Genomic DNA, 23,677 nt, shown 5'->3' on the forward strand with positions numbered 1-23,677 from the left:
GGGGCGGGCCAGAGCGGCCGGGAAGAAGGGGGTGGGCCCGAAGGGAGGAGAGGCCGGGCGCAACCATGGAGTTCCTGCCGGCGAACTAGAGAGGCCGGAGTGGGGAGGCGCCGCGCCCTAGCTGTCCCCGGTCCGGGAGCAGAGGCCGCCAGAAAGCTTGGGCGTAGGGTGAGGGAAGGTTTGTCAGGACTGGGCTGCCGAGCGCCCGCCCCGTCACCTCCTGTTCCTTCCCGGGCTCGCGCAGGAGCCGTTCTCGGTGGGGCAGGAGCGCAGGCGGGCGGTCCAGCCGTCAGGAAGGGGCTGATGTCTTTGGTTCTGGAAATATTTTCAGGACTAGAGCTCCTCCGAGAAACCCAGGCACCTCACTCTCGTTCCGGTGGCTGAGCCCCCGCCCCCCCCCCCCAGAAGAACGGGAAAGAGTGGGGATACGGAGGCAAACACGACAACGCATTATGTCCAAAAACATACCCCAGGATTTGAGAAAGAAACTTAGTAATTTCTTTCCTTACCCTTTCTTGCCTGCGGAAATCTGACCACCTCCTCAGAGCAGGTTTGGAACCTGGCGTGTCACCAGTTTTGATCTCTGCCTACAGCTTCTGGGACATTTCAGTGATAAATTGAGGATATTAACTGAAAGATTTGTCCAAATGTGTTGGTGTTCTGAGCGACTTTTAATCAACCATTTTCTCATTGTTGAATTTACCTGGACCATTCCCACTGCCTAACTGCCTACGTGAGGCATCATATAGCTCCTTTTAGTAAAAATGACTTGATCAGAAAGAATTATGTCTCCCTTTCAACAGTGGAAGTCAAATTTTAATCAAGTGTTCGCAAGCTAGATTGAAGGCTAAAGGGATGAATGCACCTCTCTTTTTTCTAATAAATGCACTTTTGCTTTAATCTTAACTATTTTTGAGTTGCTGACACCCAAAGAAGTTAGCCCCCTAGTGCTAATAAATTTGCTAGAACTTTTTAATGACTTAGTTGTTTCAAATGTTTGTGAAACATTTACAAAAATTACAAGTCCTAAAGCAGTGGTGGTGATTCTGCACTTTCCAAAATGCTATCAGTTGACAGTGTAATTCAACAGTAAACTCTTCATAAAAGGGCTGGGGGTATAGAATCTTAAACTTCAGATTATGATATTGAGACCCATAAATCCTTCCCTTACTGCAATAAAAATTCTTAGTGATTGCTGATGTTGTTTTCTGGAGAAACAAATTGTTTAATACTTTTTCCAGTCTCTGGCCTTACAAGCTTTGTCCTCAGTGATGTCTGGCCCGCTGCTCTTAATTTGCCTCTGCCAGGTTTTTTCACAGTGCTTAAATGCAGTACCAATTCTCCACCCAGGAGTCCTTCCTTCTGTTGGTCTTCTGTGCTACCTTTGCTCCAAGGACTGTGGCTATTGCTCAGGGTCAGTCCACATCTCCCAGGTCTCCTTTGTACCCATCTGGGCTGAGGGGGCAAGGGTCTTTATTGCCCCAGTGTCAGTCTCCCATTGACCTAGGAGCCAGTTGGAGACTTCTGGTTTCTTTTTCAAGGACTAGTGGGTAAAAGTATAAACGTAAAAAGTGCGTGTGCAGCATTAAAGTACAAATGTAAGGGGCGCCTGGGTGGCTCAGTTGGTTAAGCGACTGCCTTCGGCTCAGGTCATGATCCTGGAGTCCCTGGATCGAGTCCCGCATCGGGCTCCCTGCTCGGCAGGGAGTCTGCTTCTCCCTCTGACCCTCCCCCCTCTCATGTGCTCTCTCTCATTCTCTCTCTCTCTCAAATAAATAAATAAAATCTTTAAAAAAAAAAAAAGTACAAATGTAAGAAAGCACACATTGGCCATCCCTTGCAGTGACCTCGTGGGAGCCTGCAGTAAGGACCTCCAACCTGCTCTTTGATATAACCACAAGGAAAGAAATCATCATTCCTGCCTGTCAGTAACAGAAATTTCTGCCAGCATGGTCTTACATTGGCATCAGTGGCAGGTGCTTAGAAGGCAGTCTTGCCAGTATTTTCTGCGCACAGATGACACCAATAGATGAATACTCTCTATGTGCCAGGACCTGAGCCAGATGTTTTGCATGGAATATTCTGTGAAATCATCTCATTAAAACAGCCAAGAACAGCTCTGCTTGTGAATTAGCTAGAAGGGGAGCTAAACGGGGGGTGCTTCCTATTGGAAAGACTTTTTAGTGCAGGGAGTGAATTTCTGGGGGCTCTCATTGCTCTAGCCTGAAGCTGCAGTGCTCCCAGTAGGAGCAACAGCACTTGCACCACTATCAGATCTGCATGGGTGACACTATAGGGGAGAGGGGTGAAAGGGAGGGGTGCTTTCCATTCTCACGAGATTTACAATCCATTTAAGTTGCAATCTTAACCAGAGTGCTTAGTAACAACATCAACTTGACGTCACCCACACATTTCATGGCATTAGCAGCCACACCAATCAGTCCTAAATTAATCTCTCTCAAATCTTAACCCTCTCTCCTGCCCCTCAAACCCTGCACTACCCCTGCCCTCTTATGGAGAAAGGAAGAGAAATAAGAAACTAAGATTTTTTTTATTCTTTTCAAAGGTTTTATTTGCCAGAGAGAGAGAGCCAGCGAGAGAGCATGAGAACACAAGCAGGGGGAGCAGCAGGCAGAGGGAGAAGCAGGCTCCCCCTGAGCAGGGAGCCCGATGTGGGGCTCGATCCCAGGACCCTGAGATCATGACCTGAGCCAAAGGCAGATGCTTAACCAACTGAGCCACCCAGGTGTCCCAAGAAACTAAGATTTTTTAAAAAACTGGCTCAGAAAACCAAGGACAAACTCATACTACACTGAGGCAGGGCTGAGATAAGATGATCAGGAAATGGGGGGAGGGGTATGCACGGTTGTTTCCCTCACTTAAAATTAGTGTATTTGATAGCCAATTGCCAGGTAATGTTCCACCTTTTTCTCCCAGAGAACAGTTAGCTATCTTCCTCCAGGGCCAAATCCTGAGAGGTTTTCCTGGCATCAGAATTTCCTACTCCTAGAATACTTCCTGGTAGTCTACCTCTTTCTCATAGATACACATTCCTGGATTCCTATTCCCGATTCCCCATGCTAAAATACAAAGCTTTACCCTAAAAATTTTGCCCTTGCCTCTATTTTCCCTCCATTAACAGGCAATAATTCAGTTATGTCCTGTCTTTGAAGAGCCATTTTCCTTCAGCTTTGTCACAAGAAAGTAAACATTCTAAACAAAGAATCAAAGACATTTTTACTGCTGTCCACCACTCAAAGGAAAGAAGCCTTCTAGGAGACCCTTATGACAACGTGACCCCAAGCAGCCACTGGGCTTGACCCTTTGTTATCGCGAAGCAGTCCCAAGCTTGACCTGTCAGGGCCCCACCCTACCTCAGCCCTCCTCAGCCAACCTCATCCAAACCTTCTTTGACCAACCACAGAAAAAGCAGGTCCTCTGGCCAAAGCAGACAGGAAACAAATCAACACGGAGGCCAAGACAAAAGGTCCTCAATGAAGAGTCACACACGCTCATGTTTCCTGAAGTATTTATTACCATCCAAACAGATTTTCAACAGGGAAAGGCATGATCCCTAATTTCCCCAGCATCCACATTTGCAAAACCTCCCAGGGAACCCCGCTTTCATAGAACCCTCTGAAGACCCCAGAGCTCTGTTTCTTTCTTGGACAGAAGTGGGGTAAGTCTTAATCTCTGCAAAGGTGCACTAATTCAAAATCCGGTTTCCTCTGCCAACACCTGGGCTGAACTGCAAACCCCATCTTACTATTTCCCTCAGGTCTCTGGTTCCTCTTGGTCTGAGGTGATGGTTATAAGCCCGGCCTGTGCATGGGCCTTCCCATCCGAGAGGCGCTGTGGTGGCTGCCCTGGACTGCCCATGGCTTCCCAGCCAGGGCTTCTGGGGGAGCTGCAAGTCGCCAACCAGTCTTCTGTGGCCATGAGCTGGTTTCCAGAATACTCCGCCCTTCTTTGGTCCCAGGCCTCAGGAGCCCAAATGCCCCTGCTGAACATTCCAAGTGAGGAAGCAGTAACGGAAAGTCACACGGATTCCCAAAGTTGTTGGGATAGACAATGGATATAGTAAGGCACCCAAATCACAACCTGGCTAAATATACCAAGGGAGTAGGTGTACCCTGGGACAAGAGGCTTCATAGAGAAGGTCACCTCGAAGACTTGCCACCCTCAATAGTTTGGACAGAATTCTGTTTTAGTTCTACACTAATCCTTTGCTGCCTCTGCACCTCCCTCACAATGACCCCCACCTTGTTCCTCTTTATAGTAATTACTTTAAAAACAGATCATTTGGTGGGCTGGGCAAAGAAGACCAGCTCTTAACAGGACTCTGAGTATGCCACCTTATCTGGGCCAAAGAGAAATCCCATTGTTTCTATCCCGTGTGAGTTCTCTGGTGACTCATAAGGCGTGAACTCCGAGAAAAGCTCTCTCCACATTCAGAACATTTATAGGGTCTCTCTCCCGTATGGGTTCTCAGATGACGAATCCGATTGGAGCTGTGAGAAAAACTGTCTCCACACTCATGACAGGTATAGGGTTTTTCTCCCGTGTGAATTCTCTGGTGCCTGATTAAGTTTGATCTATGAGAGAAGTTTTCCCCGCAAAGGTTACACTTATATGGTTTCTCCCCTGTGTGCGTTCTCTGATGTCTGGTGAGGTGCATGCCCTGCCGGAAGCTTTTCCCACAAGTCAAACATTCAAAGAGTTTTTTCTCTGCCTTGTGGGTTCCATGATTTGTAAGAAAGAGGGTGCTGTCACTCACTGCTTCCCCACACTCAGAGAAGGGGTAAAGCCTCTCTTTCTCGTGAGTTCTTTCATGTATGACAAGGTGTGAACTGCGAGAGAAACTTTTCCCACACTCAGCACACTTATAAGGTCTCTCTCCCGTGTGAATTCTTTGGTGTCTAAGGAGGTTGGAACTATGAGCAAAGATCTCCCCACACTCGGGGCACTTGTAGGGCTTTTCGCCTGTGTGTGTCCTCTGGTGCCTGTGAAGGTTTGAGTTGCAAGAGAAGCTTTTTCCACATACGTTACATTGATAGGGTTTCTCACCCGTGTGGGTGCGCTGATGGCGAGTCAGGTGGGTATTCTGACTGAAGCTTTTTCCACATTCCAGGCACTTATGGGCCTCCTCTCCCAAGTGTGCTCTGTGTAGTGACAGAAAGTGTGGGTTCCCACCAAAGATTTCGCCACACTCCACACCCATACACAGTCTCTCTGCTGCATGTATTCTCTGGTGCCTAATTAGGTTCGAGTTGTTAGAGAAATTTTTGCCACACAAGGGACATAAGTGGAGCTTCTTTGGCTGCAATTCCTTTGGTCGCCCCAGTTCTCTGCAACTTGTGGCCCCCACTAAGGACGGCTCCATCCCTTCCTCTGGGGGAGGCTCCCAGTGCCCTTCTGCCCTGTCCCGAGGCCTTCCCTGCTCAGGACTCCAGGGCACCTCCCCTCTGGCCTGGCCAGGCAACAGTGCCTGTGGGTGGACGCTCTCGGGGGAAACGGACTGAGCACCTTCTTCCTGGTTCTCAAACTTCTCTTCTCCTGGCAGAGCAACAGAAACCAAACCCCTATGTTATTCCTACACCAGAAGAAAGGAATTCCCACATATCTGCTACTCCCTGGAGGTCAAAAGCCCAGAAGGGCTGGTTCTACCCCAGTTTCCCATTTTCCTCATGTAGGTAGTGCACTCTAGAGAGGAAAAGGGGTGGGGCCATCGCTCAGGAACCAGCGCTCACTCAGACCAGTCCTGAATTCCCTGTACAGGCAGGCCCCCAATTCCCTCTACAACTAAGCCTCCAGCTTCTGCCCTGTGGAAATGGGTGGGATGGAGTACAGCTGGGACTAGGGTGGGGCCCAGGGGTGAATGCCTCCTTGCATTCTGTACCCTGGGATGGAAGTGGGCAGTGGGGACACAGGAAGCAATGTATCTTCCTGGCAACAGTGATGAGCTAGTCCTACACCCAAATCCTCAAATGCCTCCCTCCCAACAGTGGGAGGCTAGCTGGGCAGGCTGCTCATCTTCATTCCTTACCTGGAGCTGGGCTTCTGAGACTCAGGCCCTCCTTGCAAGTCTGAACACTGGGATCCCATGGCTTTCCTCCTTGTTCCACATGGGTGCTCAGGGTCTCCTGACTAGGAACCTGAGACTCTGTTTACAATGAAAGAAACAGATTTCTATGTCACCGTTTTTCTCTACCAGACAGAAGAAACAAAGATAATCTTGTTCCCCACACTTAGTGGACATATCCACAGAAGGTGCAATAAGTCTGATAGCAAATACTTGGAATGTACACTCAACTGTTCTCAGTAATTACCTCCAGAGAAAGAAATTGGAGGAGGGAGACTATGGCTTTTTTTTCTTTTTACACTTTTGTAGTACTTGGGACCTTCTGCAATGAGAATGTATACTTTTGTAATTAAAACAATCAAACAAACATGATTAGAGTGATCAGTTCTTGAGGAATTGTTTAATATTATAAAAGAGCCCTGACTCTCACAGATAAATATAAACTAGAACTGAGTTCCACTAGACAACTCCAGGAGAAAATATAATATGATGGACAATCAGAAAGAAATCTGGGGCTCTGGGAGGACCCTGAGGTTAAAACCCAAAAGCACCATTCCTGTGCTATGCTAAAACTAAAACCTCATTCCAATCCCAGCAAACAATGGACTTTAAACAGTTTAGTTCTAAGAACTTGTGATCCAAACTTCTCTTCCTATGCAGCACTCACTGAAAGCTCTGCTTAAGTTAGGGCACCAAGCCAGGCCCAAGGATGGATAACCTGGCCAAGATCCCAGTGAAGGGAACCAAACCCAGCGGTGACTCCTATGCAGAATTAGTGCAAGTGAGCTGATACCTGTGCCTCTTTACAAACACCTGATGGGGGCGCCTGGGTGGCTCAGTTGGTTGGGCGACTGCCTTCGGCTCAGGTCATGATCCTGGAGACCCTGGATCGAGTCCCGCATCGGGCTCCCTGCTCGGCAGGGAGCCTGCTTCTCCCTCTGACCCTCCCCCCTCTCATGTGCTCTCTCTCTCTCATTCTCTCTGTCTCAAATAAATAAATACAAACACCTGATGTATGAAAAAAAAGTGCGTGTGACTCTTTTCTACCATGTGTTAATACAGCTATAATCAACTGTAACATATACAGAATTGTTTTACATTAAGACTTCCCACAACTTTTTATTATGAGAATTTTCATACATCCAAAGTTGAAGGAATTATACAATACCTGTACACTCTTCACCCAGATCCAACTATCAGTTTTTTGTCATATTTCGCAAGCCTCATTTTTAATCTCTGCATAATAGTTCAACACATAGATGCATCTTAATTTATTTATCCCGTTTTACACATATATATCATTTTCAAATTTCCAAAAGGCCTCCCCCGTTCCTGAATTTTTAAGGGCTGGGATAACTGCTAAGCTGGAATATTGATGCCAGTGCCCCCTGAAAGTTGGGGAAGGGCCTAGAAATACTAATGAAGCATAGAAAATACAAATGAGGTCAGAAGAATAAGCATCTCAAAATTGCAAGGCATCAAGAACTGAGAGTCTGTGTGATGTGGGGGTGGGGGAGGCTGTCAATGGATTTGATTTGCTCTGCCCTGGGAAGTCCATAAAGCTCACATTCCCTGCCTTCAGCTCTGGCAGCTGGGGGTCATAAGTTTGCCAACTGTGCCACCTGCCAGATGTTTAAATGATCCTCATTCAGGGGGCTTTAGAAAAAGGGAGGTCTTCTGGCAAAACTCAGAACTTATGTCCTGGAGGTGAGTGGCTAAAGGACAGGCCCCTGGTAAGAAGCGGCTCAGTCTTCATCCCTGGAAAAGAAGTCCTTACCCAGTGAGTCCACATTCTCATAACTCTCCTGCACCGTGTCCCTGGAGAGGGCCCTCTTACTAGGATCCTGATGCCCCCACTCCTCCTGGGAGATGTACATAGCCACGTCCTCTAAGCTCTCAGGCAACTGAAACAGCACAAGATCTCCTTTAGCCCGAGGCACCAAGAACAATTCAAGCAGAGTCATGAGTTATAGGGGCAAAACCCAGGGTGCCAAGGACACATTTCATGGGGAAGAAGGGTGCCAGGCCCACAAGTGAGGTGTGGAGGAAATAAAGAAGGCGGGGAGGCTGCGCGTGGTGAGAGAGAAAGGATCCTCTCTGAGAGGCAAAAAGACCCCATCCCCACAAGAGCAACTGCGGGGAGAGGTACTGGGGGGGAGACAATGGGAACTTCCACATCACCTGGGGCCCAGTCATCTCCTTGTCTTCCATGTTTCCTTCAGCAGGAAAGAGAGAAAGCCAGGGAGCAGACAATGCTGAAGTGACAGAAATCATGATGAGAATGGCATTTGTAATTCTTGGGAACCCAAGGATTATTACAACACGGTATCCATTCCCCAACACCCAGTCTCTGCTGAGGATTGTACAATGAGCAAAAGAAGGCAACAGAGGCATAATAAAGCGATATCCAAAATGGCGGGGTGCGGGTAAAAAACACCAGTCAACTGCCCTGCTGGCCTGCAGCATTGAAGTCCTCAATCATCCAAAGCTCTAAGTGTCTGTGCTGGGCTTACTTAGAGATCCCCCTCCCGCCTCCCATCCCCAGAAGAACCCAAGCCACCACTTTTAGGTCCTTCACTCCACATCTGGGAACCCTCAGATCAGAAATTCCCTCACCTAGGCAACCGTACTCCACCTGCTGGTGTCAGGGGGCAACCCCGAAGCCCCTCCTCCCTCCCACCTGCCCAGACAACTGTTCCTCACCCCTCTCCTTTACAGCTTGGGGGTCCCTTTTGGGGCTGGGGCCTAGCAGCTCCTGCAGCCTGGGGCCAGGGCTTCGCTCAGTCTCCATTGGCTCCAACTTGAAGCTCGGTGACTCTCGTGCTGTTTCCAGAGGCAAAGGCTCCTCCAAAAGCACTTCTGTTCCCCGCCTATGGTTTGTGACCTGGGAACCAACCCACATCACTCATCATCACAACAGGGCCCGACAGGAAGGGAAATTAGTACAGAATTCTGAGGGCAAGCCTTCGACAGAGAACCACTGGCAATCCTTTTGGATCCAGCAAGAGAGAAGGATGGTTCACACTAAAAGCTTTCCTGATCCTCCCAGCATGGGAGAAAATAGGAGGGGAGGGTGTCCGCTCCCAGGGCACACCTTCCCCACACAGCTCTCTGACACACCTGACTTCCTCTTGCCTCCCCCCACTCTTTCTATATGCTTCCATTCCTCACTCCTGGATAAGTTAAACTTGGGTGACCCTGGGGGAAAATGCCCTCAAAACCTCACTGACAAACTGTTTTCCTAAATTCACTAGTAACCTAACCTAGCTCTGCAGAGGAGACCAGACTGCTGCACTTAACATAACAACAGCTAACAGCCATTAAGCACTATTAGCCAGTAGTGTGATCAAAACTACATGATGCTCTCCCTGCAACCCTCAAAGCAACCCTAAAAAGATGTTTTATCATTCTCACTTTACCAGTGGCAAATCCGAAGCCCAAAGAGATTAAGTAACTTGCCCAAAGTCACAAAGCTACGGAGCAGAGTGAGGATTTGAACCCTGCAAATTAACTCTGGGGGTCACATTAATGCAGACCCCCGCCTCCATGTGGAAATAGGGCATTCTTCATGGCTCACTCTGTCCTTCCGGGGAAAACCTGGAAAATGAGTCTTCCTGACTAAACTATGAAAAGACCTCTTGCCCATATAAAGTCTACTCGGGGGACCAAGTAAAGGTATGGAGAACAGGGCCGCCGCAACGTCCTAGTCCTTGGGGCCAAACAAACCGCAGATAAGACAGCTCTTTCTCTCACCTGTAGTCGCAGCCTCCCAAGCTCTCGCTGCATGTCCTCCACAAGGGTCACCGCTTCCTCGCCGCTCTCAGGATGCAGCTCCTGCACCCTGCTCTGGATCTCCTGGGGCAGGATGGTCAGGAACTGCTCCAGTACCAGCAGCTCCAGGATTTGCTCCTTGGTACGCATTTCAGGCCGCAGCCACTCATGGCAGAGCTCCTGGAGCCGGCTGAGGGCTTCCCGGGGCCCAGCTGCCTCTTGGAAGCGGAACCGTCTGAAGCGTAAGTGGGAGGCCTCAGGGCTGGGCCCTGGATCTGGCGGGGGCAGCTCCTGGCTCCAGGCGCAGTCCTCCTCCAGTTTCACTATCAGGAGCCCTTCCCGGTCTTGGGACCCCGGGCCCGACGCCATCGTCAGGCCCCGGGAGCGCCTTGGCCCCGAAACCAGCTGCGCCCGCCCAAGAAGTCTCCCCGGGCCCCGCGGCTGCAAGTCCCGGCCAAGGAGCCCAGCTCCAGCCCGGGCGCAGCTGGCTCCGGCACCTTGGCCTCAGTCGATCACGGGCGCCGCCGCGCCAACCCCGATCCAGTCACCCGCAGGACGCCCCCCCCCCCTCCCGCCCCCAGGGCAGGACCTGAACGCCGCGCTTTCACGCTCGTCGCGGTCTCACGCAAGACTAGGTGCTTGGCTTCACGCCGGAAGTCCCAGCGCGCGTTAGGCGACCACAGCCAACGGCGCAGCCTCGGGACCAACTTCCGGGTCACGATCAGCGAATTCTAGCGCCCATTGGGACAGGTCTCGCCACGGACCCGACCAACCAGAAGGGAAGGTTTGCCTGCAGGGGCGGGACGAGCGACGGGCCAATTGGAGACGAGAGGCGGGGCAGGTAAATTTAGTGGAAAACAAGCCTAAGGAGGGCGTGACCAGTGGACTACCGGATCAGAATTCCCCGGAAAGCTTGCTAAAGTGAAAATCCCTGAGCCACGCGAAATCCAGTGCGTCAGTGTCCGGGGGCGGGGGGAGGGGGGGCAGCAATCTGAATTGTTAAGCTCTTTCCCCAGAGACAAGTTTGAGAACCACTGCCCCGATTTAAGGGCAGTCCCCACCCGCTCCGGTTATTCGGGGCTGCTGTAGAGGGTCCTGTGACCCCGACGGCCTCAGAAGCACGCAAGCCAGGGTGCTCTCCGCCGCCGCCGCGCGGCGCCCGGGGGAGGGCGGGAAGTGTGCGGACCCGCCCGGGTAAGCGTCGCCCCGGGGCTTGCCGGGAGACGTAGTCTGTGGCGCGCCCCGCGCCCCGTGCCGGTGCCGGCGCCCGCCCGGCTGCAGGTACCCAGCGGTGAGGAGTTACGCACCGCGGCCGTGCGTCCCGCGGTTTGCTGTTCCTCACCCGGTTAGGGCCTCGTTCCTGGAGGCTGGACGTCCCCGAGGGCTCTTGGAGGCCCGGGACGTGCCGCTTATTGTTCACCCCTGCGGGGGCAGGATCGTTACTCAGCTCCCTCCTAGGTCCTAGGTCTTGTGATGAAAGCTGTGAACTTCACTGCGAGGGGCTAACGGAAGGAAACCCCAAGAGTTGGCTCAGCATCTCCTTTCCCTCCGGCGACATTCAAGACCGTGGGCTCAAGAAATAGAGGCTTCGTAGGAGTGAATCGTGACAACCAGTAACCTCTTATTGAGCGCCTGCCTAATGCAGCTGGGCGCTCACAGCACACAAAACTGTGAGACGGAGACGCTATTATCATCCCCATGTACGGATAACAGCACCAAGTGTCAGTTAACGCCCTGTTCGGGGTCACACAGCTAGTCTGTCGCTTTATAAAGTTCAAGGCTGTCATAATAGTAAGGGTGATGTGAGGACGGAGAGGCTGGCTTTGGACGACTGGCTGGAAAGAGTCCTGAGTATTTTGGTTTTTTTCTTGTGCTCGAGGGAAAGAGGTCCACAGCTGTTGTGGCAAATGTGGCCTTAGCAGCCGAAGAGCACGCAGGCAGGTATACGTCCATTTCATAAACCCTTGTTGAGACATGTGACCTCAGAGTCCTCTAAGGCCATTTTCATGTTTTTGACATATTTCAGGAGACTACAGATTCTAACCTAATAACCACTTCGCTGGCATTTACTACGTTATCTCAAACAAGTTATTCAATTTCACTAATCCGCAAACTTCAGTTCTCTCATCTGTTTTGAGGGGATAAAACTATCCCGACCTTGTAACATTGGGTGAGGATTAAATGAGCTAACGTGTAGGATGCTTAGAATGGTACCGGGCACTTAGTATGAACTCAGTGTAATACCAGCTGTTACTAATGCACAGTCAACTCCTGAAGGCTCACCCTATCTCACAGAAAAGCCACTTGGATTTTTATTGCAGGATGTGGGACATGGGAATGTTTGCAAAACTACACATACCTTGAGATGGGAAAGAATGAGTCATCTGTTATTTAAGTTTAGGGTTTTTTAAAAAGATTCTATTTATTTGACAGCACAGCAGGGGGAGCAGCAGAGGGAGAGGGAGAAGCAGGCTCTCCGCTGAGCAGGAAGCCTGGGATCATGATCTGAGCCGAAGGCAGATACCCAATTGACTAAGCCACCCAGGCACCCCTAAGGTAAGGTTATTAATGGAGACTTGAAGCTAGATGGACTTTCTGAGTTATTAAAAATTACTGTTAATATTCCTCCTCCTTTTCTTTGAGGCCTATTCAGACAGAGAAAATAGCTGGAATATTACTGGGAGTGGGGTTACAGGCCAGTAGATCTACAGGGGCTCATTTGGGGCACGAGTTCTTAACCTAGAGTCCATGAAATTATGGAGCAGCACTGTCTAGTAGAATTTATTGCAATGGTAAAATGCGGCTCATGTTCCTAAGTGCCACTTGGTGGCTACTGTACTGGCTAGTGCAGCTCTTGGAGGGTCACAATTGTTGGATTTGGAGATCTTTTAACTTTTGATACTGTATGCAGAACTGCATGTATATGTGTATCTTCTAGGAAGCGGATCCATGGCTTTCATGAAGTTCTCAAAACCACCAAAAAAATTAAGAACCACTATTTTAGGTCTTTGGTGAAAAGTAAGTTCAGGGAAGTAAATATGCCCTCTGGCAACCATTATTGATTCTGCTTTCTTATATTTTCTTGTCCTCGGCTGTCGGTGGCTCCCTATTATAACCGAGAAAAACAAATTTGAATCTCAGATAAAGAATAATCCTGGCCTTAGCTGTCATGGTCACTAGATTCTGTCTCTGGAGCTGCTTTCAGTCCTTACCTAGGTCTTATAGATTCCACTGCACTCAAGTGGGGCAGTTGTCTGTGCGTGGTTTTCAAACCGGTATTTGATGAAATACACAGTGTTAAGACTTTTTGGTCTGTGCTCTTTGGTGAGGGAGCAGAAAAATAAGCAGCTCCTCTCAGTCTGAAATGCTGCTTTCCCTGCCTCTCCCCTGAGGATACCCTGGCCTCCAGGTTTCTGCCACCCTAAGCCTTTGCTATTTGCCACTCTTCCCAGCTTTGATTTGATACTACTTTACTGGACTACAGATTTCCTGTGATCTATGGCTCAGGGTTTGGCTTTACATGTATGAAATTACTCTTTGATCTTACTCTTAGCTTTGAAATTCAATTATAAACAAAATACTGACTTAAAATGCATTTTACTTTTATTAATCTGAAATATGTTGCCTTTCTCCATGAAAATAATAAAATAAGGCATTTTGCTCCACTTTCTGTATTTTGATAAAATGTCCAAGAATTTAAGTTTTCCTTCAGATTAACATTAACCAAACTAACTTGCTAATGTTGTTTGGTAGTGTTAATATTTAAACATTTTCCTCATGTTTATTCCTCATATTTAAACATAGTTCTCATATTTAAACATTTCCTCATGTTTCCTCCTTGTATCATGAACCACCATTTACCAACCCACACTTTATTGCAGAGCAGTAAATTTTGTCAGGGGTGAGGAGGGGTAAGAAGGGACACAGAAGGAGGTTGCAAGCTATAGCTGCTCTCAGCGAGGGAAGCAGTGGTAGGACATAACAGGGAACTAAGCTGGACATGATTTTACTAACTGTCTTTGGCTTGCCAGAAACACTGTTAGATAGTTGTTTCAGTTAACTTCAAGATAATCCACTTCTAGGCTTCAGCTAAAAGAAACATATAAAGACAGTATTTGCTGGTCACCACCAACCAAGTTCAGATATCAATTTTTATTTGAAAATCTCTTAACTGAAATTAATCCAGGACACAGTTCCCAAACTCCCACTTTTACCTCTCTCTCTCTCTCTCTTCTTTTGGCATTTTAGTCCTGACTTAGATAATTCTCTTAATAAAATATTCAAAAGATAATATAAAACTAATTTAGTGCATTGATTTTAACACAGAATTAATTCACTCCTCGTCCACTGATTGGATGGAGGACAATAGCCTTGAATTGAGCACAAAAGCTTTCCCCTCATTTTGGTTTTATATTAACACTGAAATATTGCCTGACAGAGGCTCTAGGTGAAATCATCCTTACTGAGGAAATAGATAGAGAGAGGCCATCTGCCCCAGAAATCAGCCTGAATCCAGGAATAATCAGTGGTGACCCAAACTCTTATGCTTCCTGTTTTTCTTGTGGCCAGGATATCCAGTACCAAAGCCTGGCCTGAGCTTCCCAGCAGAGCACAGAGAAGAGCCATGGGTAAAAGGACTGCAGAATTCCAAAGAAATGAAACAAGGATTTGGCTTCAAGTTAAGGTGAGTGTTCACTGGATACAAGGGAAGAAAGAAAAGAAAACATCAGACTTAATTGGAGTAAAAAGCTTTGAGATTTACTTAGGCGTTTCTATCATCCCATTACTGGTTTAATACAACTTTTTCTCCCCCTCACTTTGTTTCCCCTCGGAACAGGACGACATTTTCAATTTTCATTTTTTCTCTCAGGTTTTAAGATCAGGAGAGACACAGATATGTACCTGCAGCTATTTGGTCAACTAATCCTTAAAGAATATCCAATGGAAAAAAGACAGTCTCTTCAACAAATCGTGTTGGTAAAATTGGACAGCAACATGCAGAAGAATGAAATTGGATCGCTTTCTTATACCATACACAAAAATAAATTCAAAATGGATGAAATACCTAAATGTGAGACATAAAACCATCAAAATCCTAGAGGAGAACACAGGGAGAAACCTCTTTGACCTCGGCTGCAGCAACTTCTTGCTAGACACATCGCTAGAGGTGAGGGAACAAAACCAAAAATGAACTATCGGGACTTTGTCAACTGCACAGCAAAGGAAACAATCAACAAAACTAAAAGGCCACCTACAGAATCGGAGAAGATATTTGCAAATGACATATCTGATAAAGGATTAGTATCCAAAATCTATAAAGACTTATCAAACTCAACACCCAAAAAACAAATAACCCAGTTAAGAAATGGACAGAAAACATGAACACTTTTCCAAAGACATCCAGATGGCTTACAGACACATGAAAAGATGTTCAACATCACTCATCATCAGGGAAATACAAATTAAAACCACAATGAGATGCCACCTCACACCTGTGAGAATGGCTAAAATTAACAACAGAAGAAACAACAGGTGTTGGGGAGGATGTGGATAAAGGGGAACCCTCTTGCACTATTGGTGGGAATGCAAACTGGTGCAGCCACTCTGGAGAACAGTTTGGAGGTTCCTCAAAAAGTTAAAAATAGAACCACCCTACAATCCAGCAATTGCACTAGTAGGTATTTAACCCAAAGGATACAAAATAAAGTAGATATTTAACCCAAAGGATACAAAAATACAGATTCGAAGGGGCACATGCACCCTGATGTTTATAGCAGCATTATCAACAATAACTAAACTATGGAGAGAGTCCAAATGTCCATCGTCGACCGACGAATGGATAAAGATGTGATACACACACACACACACACACACACACACATACACACACACACAGGAATATTATTCAACCATCAAGAAGAATGAAATCGTGCCATTTGCAATGACATGGGTGGAGCTAGAGTGCTAAGTGAAATAAGTCAGTCAGAGAAAGACAAATACCATATGATCTCACTCATATGTGTAATTTAAGTAAGAAAACAGATGAACATATGGGAAGGGAGAAAGGAAAAAGAAGGAGAGAGGGAAACAAGCCATACATGATTCTTTTTTTTTTTTGTAAAGATTTTATTTATTTATTTGACAGAGAGAGACACAGCAAGAGAGGGAACACAAGCAGAGGGGGTGGGAGAGGGAGAAGCAGGCTTCCCGCAGAGCAGGGAGCCCAATGCGGGGCTCGATCCCAGGACCCCGGGATCATGACCTGAGCCAAAGGCAGACGCTTAACGACTGAGCCACCCAGGCACCCCGACCATACGTGATTCTTAACAATAGAGAATAAACTGAGGGTTGATGGAGGGAGGTGGGTATTAAAGAGGGCACTTGTGATGAGCACTGGGTGTTGTATGTAAGTGAGTCATTGAATTCTACTCCAGAATCCAGTATTGCACTGTATGTTAAATAACTAAAATTTAATTTAAAAAATTAGGAGAGACAAAGAAGCTTCTTCAAAGCAGAAAAAACCTGGGAACTCTGCATCCATTCACTGTTACGTTAGAATGGAATGCTCTCTGAGGTTCTGTTTTACAAAAAACAAACAAACAAAAAATAGAAAATCAACTTGGAAATCCCAAGACTTATAACTTATAGAGCATCAAACCACTCTATACAGAGGAAATCCTGAGAACTTCACCCTAGAAGAATCTCTCAACATTAGACTCCCTGAGCATCAGGGGACTCATTCAGGAAAGGAGCCTCACTAGTGCCCCAGCTGTGGGAAAAGCGTCCTTCGTTCAGACCTTTATAGACACCAACATCTCCCAACGGGGGAGAGACCCTGTGAATGCATTACACTTTATGGAAAGCAATTTGATGGTGTGTTTTAAGAATCATAAATTTTTTTCCTCTTTGATCAAGTAGTTCCACATCTGAGAAACTATTCTGAAGGGGAAAAACAAAACAAAATAGCAACAACAAAAATTTAAAAGTTTAGAAAAGTCTACACACACACACACACACACACACACACACACCCTCCAGTGGTTCCCCACTGTCCTGATAATGAAGCACGGACTCCTAAACAAGGCCCTGAACTGTAGCAATAAGCACTGCAGTTGACTCTTGCTACCACAAGTCAAAATCACTTTCTTCTGGGCTCCCATGGTACTTTGTTAAGACCTTATTTTTTAGCACTAAAAGTTTGCCTTAACTCGGAGGGTTAGTTACAATCATACTATGACCTGTGTCCTCTTCTGCCCTTCCAACACACATACATCAACGTCACATACACTGGAGTATAGGGTAGAGAACATCAGTTATTCATCTCTTCATCCCTTAAAGTTCTGTATACACAATAAACATTAATAAATGTAGCAGTGAATCAAGAAAGGTGTGAAATACTCTTGAAAACTAAGAATCTAGGCCATTGCATGGATAGTGCTAGTTATACTTCAGAGCATTTTGAAAAGATAAGAGCAAAAAACAGTGTCTGCCTCATAAGCACTACAAAGATTAAGTAAAATATATTTAAGTGCAATTTCCATACGAATTAAACTTTCAATAAATACCAGTGTATTTAATTTTGTTAAAAGATCTATTTATTTGGGATGCCTGGGTGGCTCAGTTGGTTAAGCGTCTGCCTTCGGCTCAGGTCATGATCCCAGGGTCCTGGGATGGAGTCCCGCATCGGGCTCCCTGCTCCACGGGGAGCCTGCTTCTCCCTCTGCCTCTGTCTCTCATGAATAAATAAATAAAATCTTTAAAAAAAAAAAAAAGATCTATTTATTTATTTGAGAGAGCAAGTGCATGAGTGGGAGAGGCAGAGGGAGAGAGAGAATTTCAAGCAGACTCCATGCTGCACCCGACATGGGGCTCCATCTCATGACCATGAGATCACAACCTGAGCGGAAATAAGAGTCAGATGCTTAACAGACTGTGCCACCCAGGTGCCCCAGTGTATTTAATTTCTAGTCTCTGTTTAATGATAAAAGCATTTAAGGCTATGAGTTTTCCTCTAAGTGCAGCTTTGATTATTTCCCATAATTTTAATATACAATATTCTCATTGGTCATTTCAAAATAGCTTGTCATTATAGTTTTTATTTTATTTCCTCTTTTAGCCGAATTGGTCAACTGGTCAAAAAAATTTTCCTCTTAAATTTTTTTTTCCTGCATTGATTAGAAAATGAGGTTCATTCTACTGTGCTTGAAAAGTTCATTTACGTTTTCCTGTAGACTTATATTTGATAAGGCTTGTTAAGTATCCCCAAGGCCCTAGAAAACAAGGTTCTATTTATAGGACACAAATGTAGTCTCGGACCTCTCAAGTATTTTTCTATCTTTGGAAGCACCCTTGATGCTTGTGTAAAGGAGAAGTGAGGGAGAGGAGTTTGGGTTGCTTCCCATTCTGCCTCCTTGAGGTTTTTTTACTTCCTCTTCCCTTGTTAAGAGGCTTTAAAAACAAACAAACAAAACTATTTTATGGACTTGGGGTGCCTGGGTGGCTCAGTTGGTTAAGCGTCTGCCTTCGGCTCAGGTCATGATCCCAGGGTCCTGGGATCGAGCCCCACATCGGGCTCCTGGCTCAGCGAGGAGCCTGCTTCTCCCTCTCCCTCTGCCTCTCTCCCTACTCATGCTCTCTCTCTGTCTCTGTATCTCTGTGTCTCAAATGAATAAATAAAATCTTAAAAAAAAAAAAAAACTATTTTATGGACTTTACACAGCAATTCTTAATAGCTCCCTAGCTATTAAAGCTAGCAGTGAGAATAGAAGGCCAAAGGGCCTTGGAGAGGCTTCATCCCTTTATCCAGCTGAGACAGTCTTCCCAAAGATGCCATAGCTGTTTGTCTTCTTTTTTTTTTTTTTTTTAAAGATTTTATTTATTTATTTGAGAGAGAGAGAATGAGAGACAGAGAGCACGAGCGGGAAGAGGGTCAGAGGGAGAAGCAGACCCCCTGCTGAGCAGGGAGCCCGATGCGGGACTCGATCCCGGGACTCCAGGATCATGACCTGAGCCGAAGGCAGTCGCTTAACCAACTGAGCCACCCAGGCGCCCCTGTTTGTCTTCTTGAAAGCAGAAAAAAACCACAGGGACCACGTTAAGATTTTTTCAATTGTGACCTTCCAGAATTTGCAGGGATTCTTTCACAATGTGTTGTCTAGACTAAAATCAAGGAAATCAGGGAACAGACTGGTGACTGAGCCTCCAAGGGACTCATGACATGGTGGGGGTGGGGGAGGGGTGAGGGTGAGAGAGTACACATAGCCCTCCTGCACATGCAGTCAGCTTCACATTCCTGAAGAAACAAAGGGCAATCCAGGAAACTGATCTTTAATTCTGAAATGAGTACTAGTCTTAAAATCCTCTCTCCATTTCTAGCCTAGTGATCTGGGCAGAATAATCTCAGAAACACCCAAAGCTCAGACTTAAGCTTACAGGCCCAGCTCCCTGCTTCCTCCCCTGAGTCCCCTGTAAGGATGTGGAACAAGGTGGAAAGGAGAGCTCACCTCTTGGCCTCTCCTCATCACTTATATTCAGTTCAGTCAGCCCCCAAGTCTGTGTGAGTCTGGGGGTTTGAACAACTGGCATTGGGGATTTTTTCTATCCCCAGAATGAGACAAGTCACCCTCTAACCTGTCTTTTCCAGTTGATCAGACAGGATTTCTCAGAAGTCTAGCAAAGCCTATCCCCACATTTTTTAAGCCTCCTAGAAAATTAAGATACTATAAAAACTGTGGTATAGTTTACATGTTTGCATCTAGCATTCTTAACACCAAACACAAGAACACAACTAGGTGTTTTCCTGGAGAGAACTTCAAAAATAAAAAACTTGAGACCTTTCATAAAGGTGAGACCATACCAAATGGCCCTAAGAGAAGCCTATCCATGCCTACTTTGCATTCTATAGTAACTCTTTAGTCACCTCTCTAAAACTTGGGCCCCTTCCTAAGGGGAAGGGAGAGTGTAGGGGAGCAAAAAAGAACAAGTGGCCCCTCACCTTGATCTGGGGTGGGGGCACACTTCCAGTGCCTTATCTCTTGAGACAGTATAGTTCACCCTGGGCAGGATGGAGTCCCTCCTCCTAAAATGTTTTTCTCAGGGTTGTCCAAATGCTAGAGAGCCCCCAACATAAAAGGTCTTGCACTTTCCACTTTGTTGACTAGAAGAATTTGCTCTGGAATCTCACCTAAGTAGTCTAACTACCCTAAGAGTACCACACGTAGGCTCTCCATTCATGGGCAGTCCAGAGGTGCCTAGTTTCTTACAAAATAGAAATAACAAAAATCAAGTAAATAGACATCATAACATGTTAATTGTGAGGGATGGTTACATAGGTAATTATGTTCTGTGTATTAAAAAATATATCCATCTCCAAGGAAAGAAGCATAATGGCATAATTACCAAGGTTATTCCAGGCAATCTCTGACTATTGGTTTGAAGCAAGGCTTACACTCTGGCCACAAGAAGAAATCTCTTCCAAAAACGAAAAGGAAAAAAAATGTAGGTTCTGCTGTGGGGAGGGTGGTGGGGAACACAAGAGATGGGGATCTGGGTCCTTGGCCCTGTCAGGTCTTCCTGTCCACCCTACCTGCTCTGAGATGCTGGGAGTACCCCTCAGACCTTTGCATTTTTTTCCTCAAGACCTTGCTGACAGACAGATGAGCCATTCACATGAGACCTCTATTTCCCAAAGGCTCCCTTCTGTCTCCTTCTCCCAGAAACTCAGGGTTTGCCAAGTTCCCTGTGGTTCTATCAGGCAGCTCCAACAGGATAGAGCTTCCCCTGGGAAGTAAACAGGCAGCTTGTAGGATTTATGTTACTTCAGAAAGTGCCATGTTCTCTGTCCTTATAACCATTTGCTCAACCACAAGGTCCTTAAGCAAAGGACTTACAGAATAGGAGTCAGACCCAGTACAGGCAGAAGCTGCCCACAGAGATGCTTCATCCCTGGAGCTGGCTGCGGTAAGCAGGTGAAAGATGCAATCTCCTTAACTGGAGAGCTTGAGGGGGCCTCCGTGGAGCATGGCAGTCAACCCTGGAAAGGGAGGACTTGGCTTTAGCCATCAGTCAAAACTTCTTGCAATTCCATGACCAGATTCACACATCCAACCCACTGCTTTGCCAACAATGACTGTTGGCTGACAAGTGCTAAGCAGCCACTTCTGGAAGCCACTGGTGCCGGAGAAGTTACTAAAAATCTAAACCAGAGGTTCTGATCCTTATTAAACACTGGAATCATCTGTGGAGCTTTAAAAAAGTCTGACACCTAAAATAGTCTTGGTCTATTAGGGCAACTATAACAAAATATTACAGCCCGGGTAGGTTATAAACAACAGAAATTTCTCTCTTTTTTAAAGGTTTTATTTTAAGTAATCTCTATGCTCAATGTGGGGCTCACATTCACAACCCCAAGATCAAGAGTCACAATGCTCCATTGACTGAGCCAGCCAGGCACCCCAGAAATTTATTTCTCACAGCTCTGGAGACTATGAGAAATCAGGGTGTCAGTATGGTCAGGTGGGTGCCCTTTTCTGGGTTTCAGACTGCCAACCTTTGTGTCCTCATGTGGTGGAAGGGACTTCGGAGCTCTGTTCGGGTCTCATATACAAGAGGATTAATCCCACTAATGAGGGCTCCACCCTCATGACCCAAGAAACTCCCAAATGTCCCACCCATCTAATACTATCACATTGGGCATTAGGATTTCAACCTATGAATTTTGAGGAGACACAAACATGCAGACTATAGCACCTGGGTGGTACCCCTGGACACTCTGATGTATTTTGTTTGGGCAGCAAGAGTTTTTAAAGCTCCCCAGATAATCCTTTTTTTTAAAGATTTTTTTATTTATTCATTTGAGAGAAAGAGAGAAAGCGCGCAGAAGCAGAGGGAGAGGGAGAAGCAGACCCCCTGCTGAGCAGGGAGCCCAATGCAGGGCTCGATCTAAGGACCCTGAGATCATGACCTGAGCTGAAGGCAGTCGCTTAACCAACTGAGCCACCCAGGTGCCGCCTCCCCAGATGATTTTAAACATTTTTTTAAAGGTTTTATTTATTTGTCAGAGAGAGAGAGAGCACAAGCAGGGGGAGTGGCAGACAGAGGCAGACAGAGAGGCAGACAGCAGGCTCCCCACTGAGCAGGGAGCCCGATGTGGGACTCGATCCCAGGATGCTGGGATCATGACCTGAGCCAAAGGCAGAACTGAGTCACCCAGGTGTCCCCAGATGATTCTAATGTGCAACCAAAGATGAGAACCACTGAGCTAAACATTAATTTGCAGAATGGCATAAGAAACTTGGATGGAAGCAACAGTCCTAGTAGAGGATTTCAAAGAGACTGTACATTTGCAATGACTGGTGAGAGAAATGAAAGAGGTGGGTGTGCTCTGCTGGAATGAAGGTCACTATAAATCATAGGTCAGGGTGAATTTCCTGTGAAAAGTCTTTATTTTTAACAAATAAGTGTGGTAGGTTAAAAACAGCTACAAATTCCTTATTCCTTATTGAGAGGGGGTTCCTGGACTAACCTTAGTGACATGCTTAGGCAATAGAATGAAATGGAAGTGACTTTCTGAGACTACCTAAGAAGTCTTAAAGCTACCACCAGAGGCTTCAGGGAAAGCTACCTCTGGGAACACCAGCTGCCATTTAAGAAGGCTGATTATCTTGAGACTGCCATGCTGTGAGGAAGCCCAAGCTGTGCACCTGGACAGAAATGGATGTGCAGTAAACTCTAGCTGTTCCAGCCATCTCAGCCCAGGCACTCCACATACAAGTGAAGAAGTCATTTGGATATTCCAGTCCCAGCAGAACAAGGGGGAGAAGAAACAAGCAGTCACCCAGAGAGCCAGTACCGAGGCCCTAGACACAGCCCCAGTCAATTATAGCCATTCCAGCAATCTGCAGACATAGGAGCCACCCCAGTTGGAGCTCCAGTCATGCAGCAGACATGAGTTGTCCCTCTGTGTCCTGCTCAAAATCCTGATCACAAAATCATGAGAATAAAAAGGGTTTTTATACCACTAACTTTTGACGTGTTTGTTATGCAACAATAGTAATACATGAATAATCATTGTACAAGATTCAAAGAATATAGATGTATACAAAGAAAGTGAGGAAACTTTTCATCACCCCCTTATTTACTTCTACTTATTTTATCTATCTATTTATTTATTTATTTATTTATTTATTTTACAGAGAGAGACACAGCGAGAGAGGGAATACAAGCAGGGGGAATGAGAGAGGGAGAAGCAGGCTTCCTGCGGAGCAGGGAGCCTGATGCGGGGCTCGATCCCAGCACCCTGGGATCATGACCTGAGCCGAAGGCAGACGCTTAATGACTGAGCCACCCAGGCGCCCCTCACTTCTACTCATTTTTATAGGTAACAGTTGGCTGTACATTCTACCAATCTCCTTCTGATGTGTTCACATATATGTATTTATTATGTGTAGTACATGTTTTCCCAGTTTTCCCTTTAATAACAGTGTGCCTGGATCAAGATGAACAGGGCTTTCTTACTCTTATCAGATGTACAGTATGCCACAGTATGGGTGTACTACAATTGTACTTACTATCTCCTCTACTGATGGACATTTAAGTTGTTTCCAATTCTTGGGGTTTAATAAACAATTCTGCAATGGACATCTTGCAATGCAACTTTGTGTACACTCAATAATTGTTTTAGGATACTCCCAGAAATAGAATAATTGAATTGAGGAGTATGTGCATTTTTGAGGTTTTTGGGGTGGTAAAATACACATAACCTAAAATTTACCATTTTAACAACTGTTAAGTATACAATTCAGTGGCATTAAATGCATTCACATT

General features: G+C 46.3%; 1 protein-coding gene and 1 long non-coding RNA gene across 5 annotated transcripts; one reads left to right on the plus strand and one right to left on the minus strand.

Moving 5' to 3' along the window:
• Positions 1 to 3,512: 3,512 nt before the first annotated feature.
• Positions 3,513 to 10,768, minus strand: ZNF263 (zinc finger protein 263). Of its 4 annotated transcripts, none has more exons than XM_036090342.2 (6): positions 9,836 to 10,768; positions 8,786 to 8,966; positions 8,264 to 8,337; positions 7,860 to 7,986; positions 6,047 to 6,163; positions 3,513 to 4,003 (listed from the first exon to the last, which is right to left on the minus strand). In XM_036090342.2, the coding sequence occupies exons 1-6, from the start codon at positions 10,220 to 10,222 to the stop codon at positions 3,810 to 3,812; spliced, it is 1,080 nt and encodes a 359-aa protein (XP_035946235.1). In that variant the 5' UTR covers positions 10,223 to 10,768; the 3' UTR covers positions 3,513 to 3,809. The 4 variants fall into 4 exon arrangements, with proteins under 4 accessions (XP_035946235.1, XP_035946214.1, XP_035946224.1 ...); XM_036090321.2 differs by having other exon boundaries at positions 3,864 to 5,556; positions 9,836 to 10,630; XM_036090331.2 differs by lacking the exons at positions 7,860 to 7,986; positions 8,264 to 8,337 and having other exon boundaries at positions 3,864 to 5,556; positions 9,836 to 10,630.
• Positions 10,769 to 10,917: 149 nt separating this feature from the next.
• LOC118534683 (uncharacterized) lies at positions 10,918 to 17,239 on the plus strand. Its single transcript, XR_004916830.2, has 4 exons — positions 10,918 to 11,794; positions 12,287 to 12,409; positions 14,423 to 14,537; positions 14,724 to 17,239. It is a non-coding gene; the product is annotated as an uncharacterized LOC118534683 (long non-coding RNA).
• Positions 17,240 to 23,677: the final 6,438 nt, after the last annotated feature.

Source organism: Halichoerus grypus, chromosome 6 (genome assembly GCF_964656455.1).
Source record: "Halichoerus grypus chromosome 6, mHalGry1.hap1.1, whole genome shotgun sequence".
NCBI classification, from domain to species: domain Eukaryota; kingdom Metazoa; phylum Chordata; class Mammalia; order Carnivora; family Phocidae; genus Halichoerus; species Halichoerus grypus.

Bases quoted from the DNA above. Each gene is read 5' to 3' on its own strand.
- ZNF263 (XM_036090321.2), bottom strand. From the start codon at position 10,222: ATGGCGTCGGGCCCGGGGTCCCAAGACCGGGAAGGGCTCCTGATAGTG. The intron at 8,967-9,835 runs GTGAGAGAAAGA...GTTGGTTCCCAG, and splicing joins TTGGGAGGCTGCGACTACAG to GTCACAAACCATAGGCGGGG. The intron at 5,557-6,046 runs GTAAGGAATGAA...TTGCTCTGCCAG, and splicing joins TCTCAGAAGCCCAGCTCCAG to GAGAAGAGAAGTTTGAGAAC.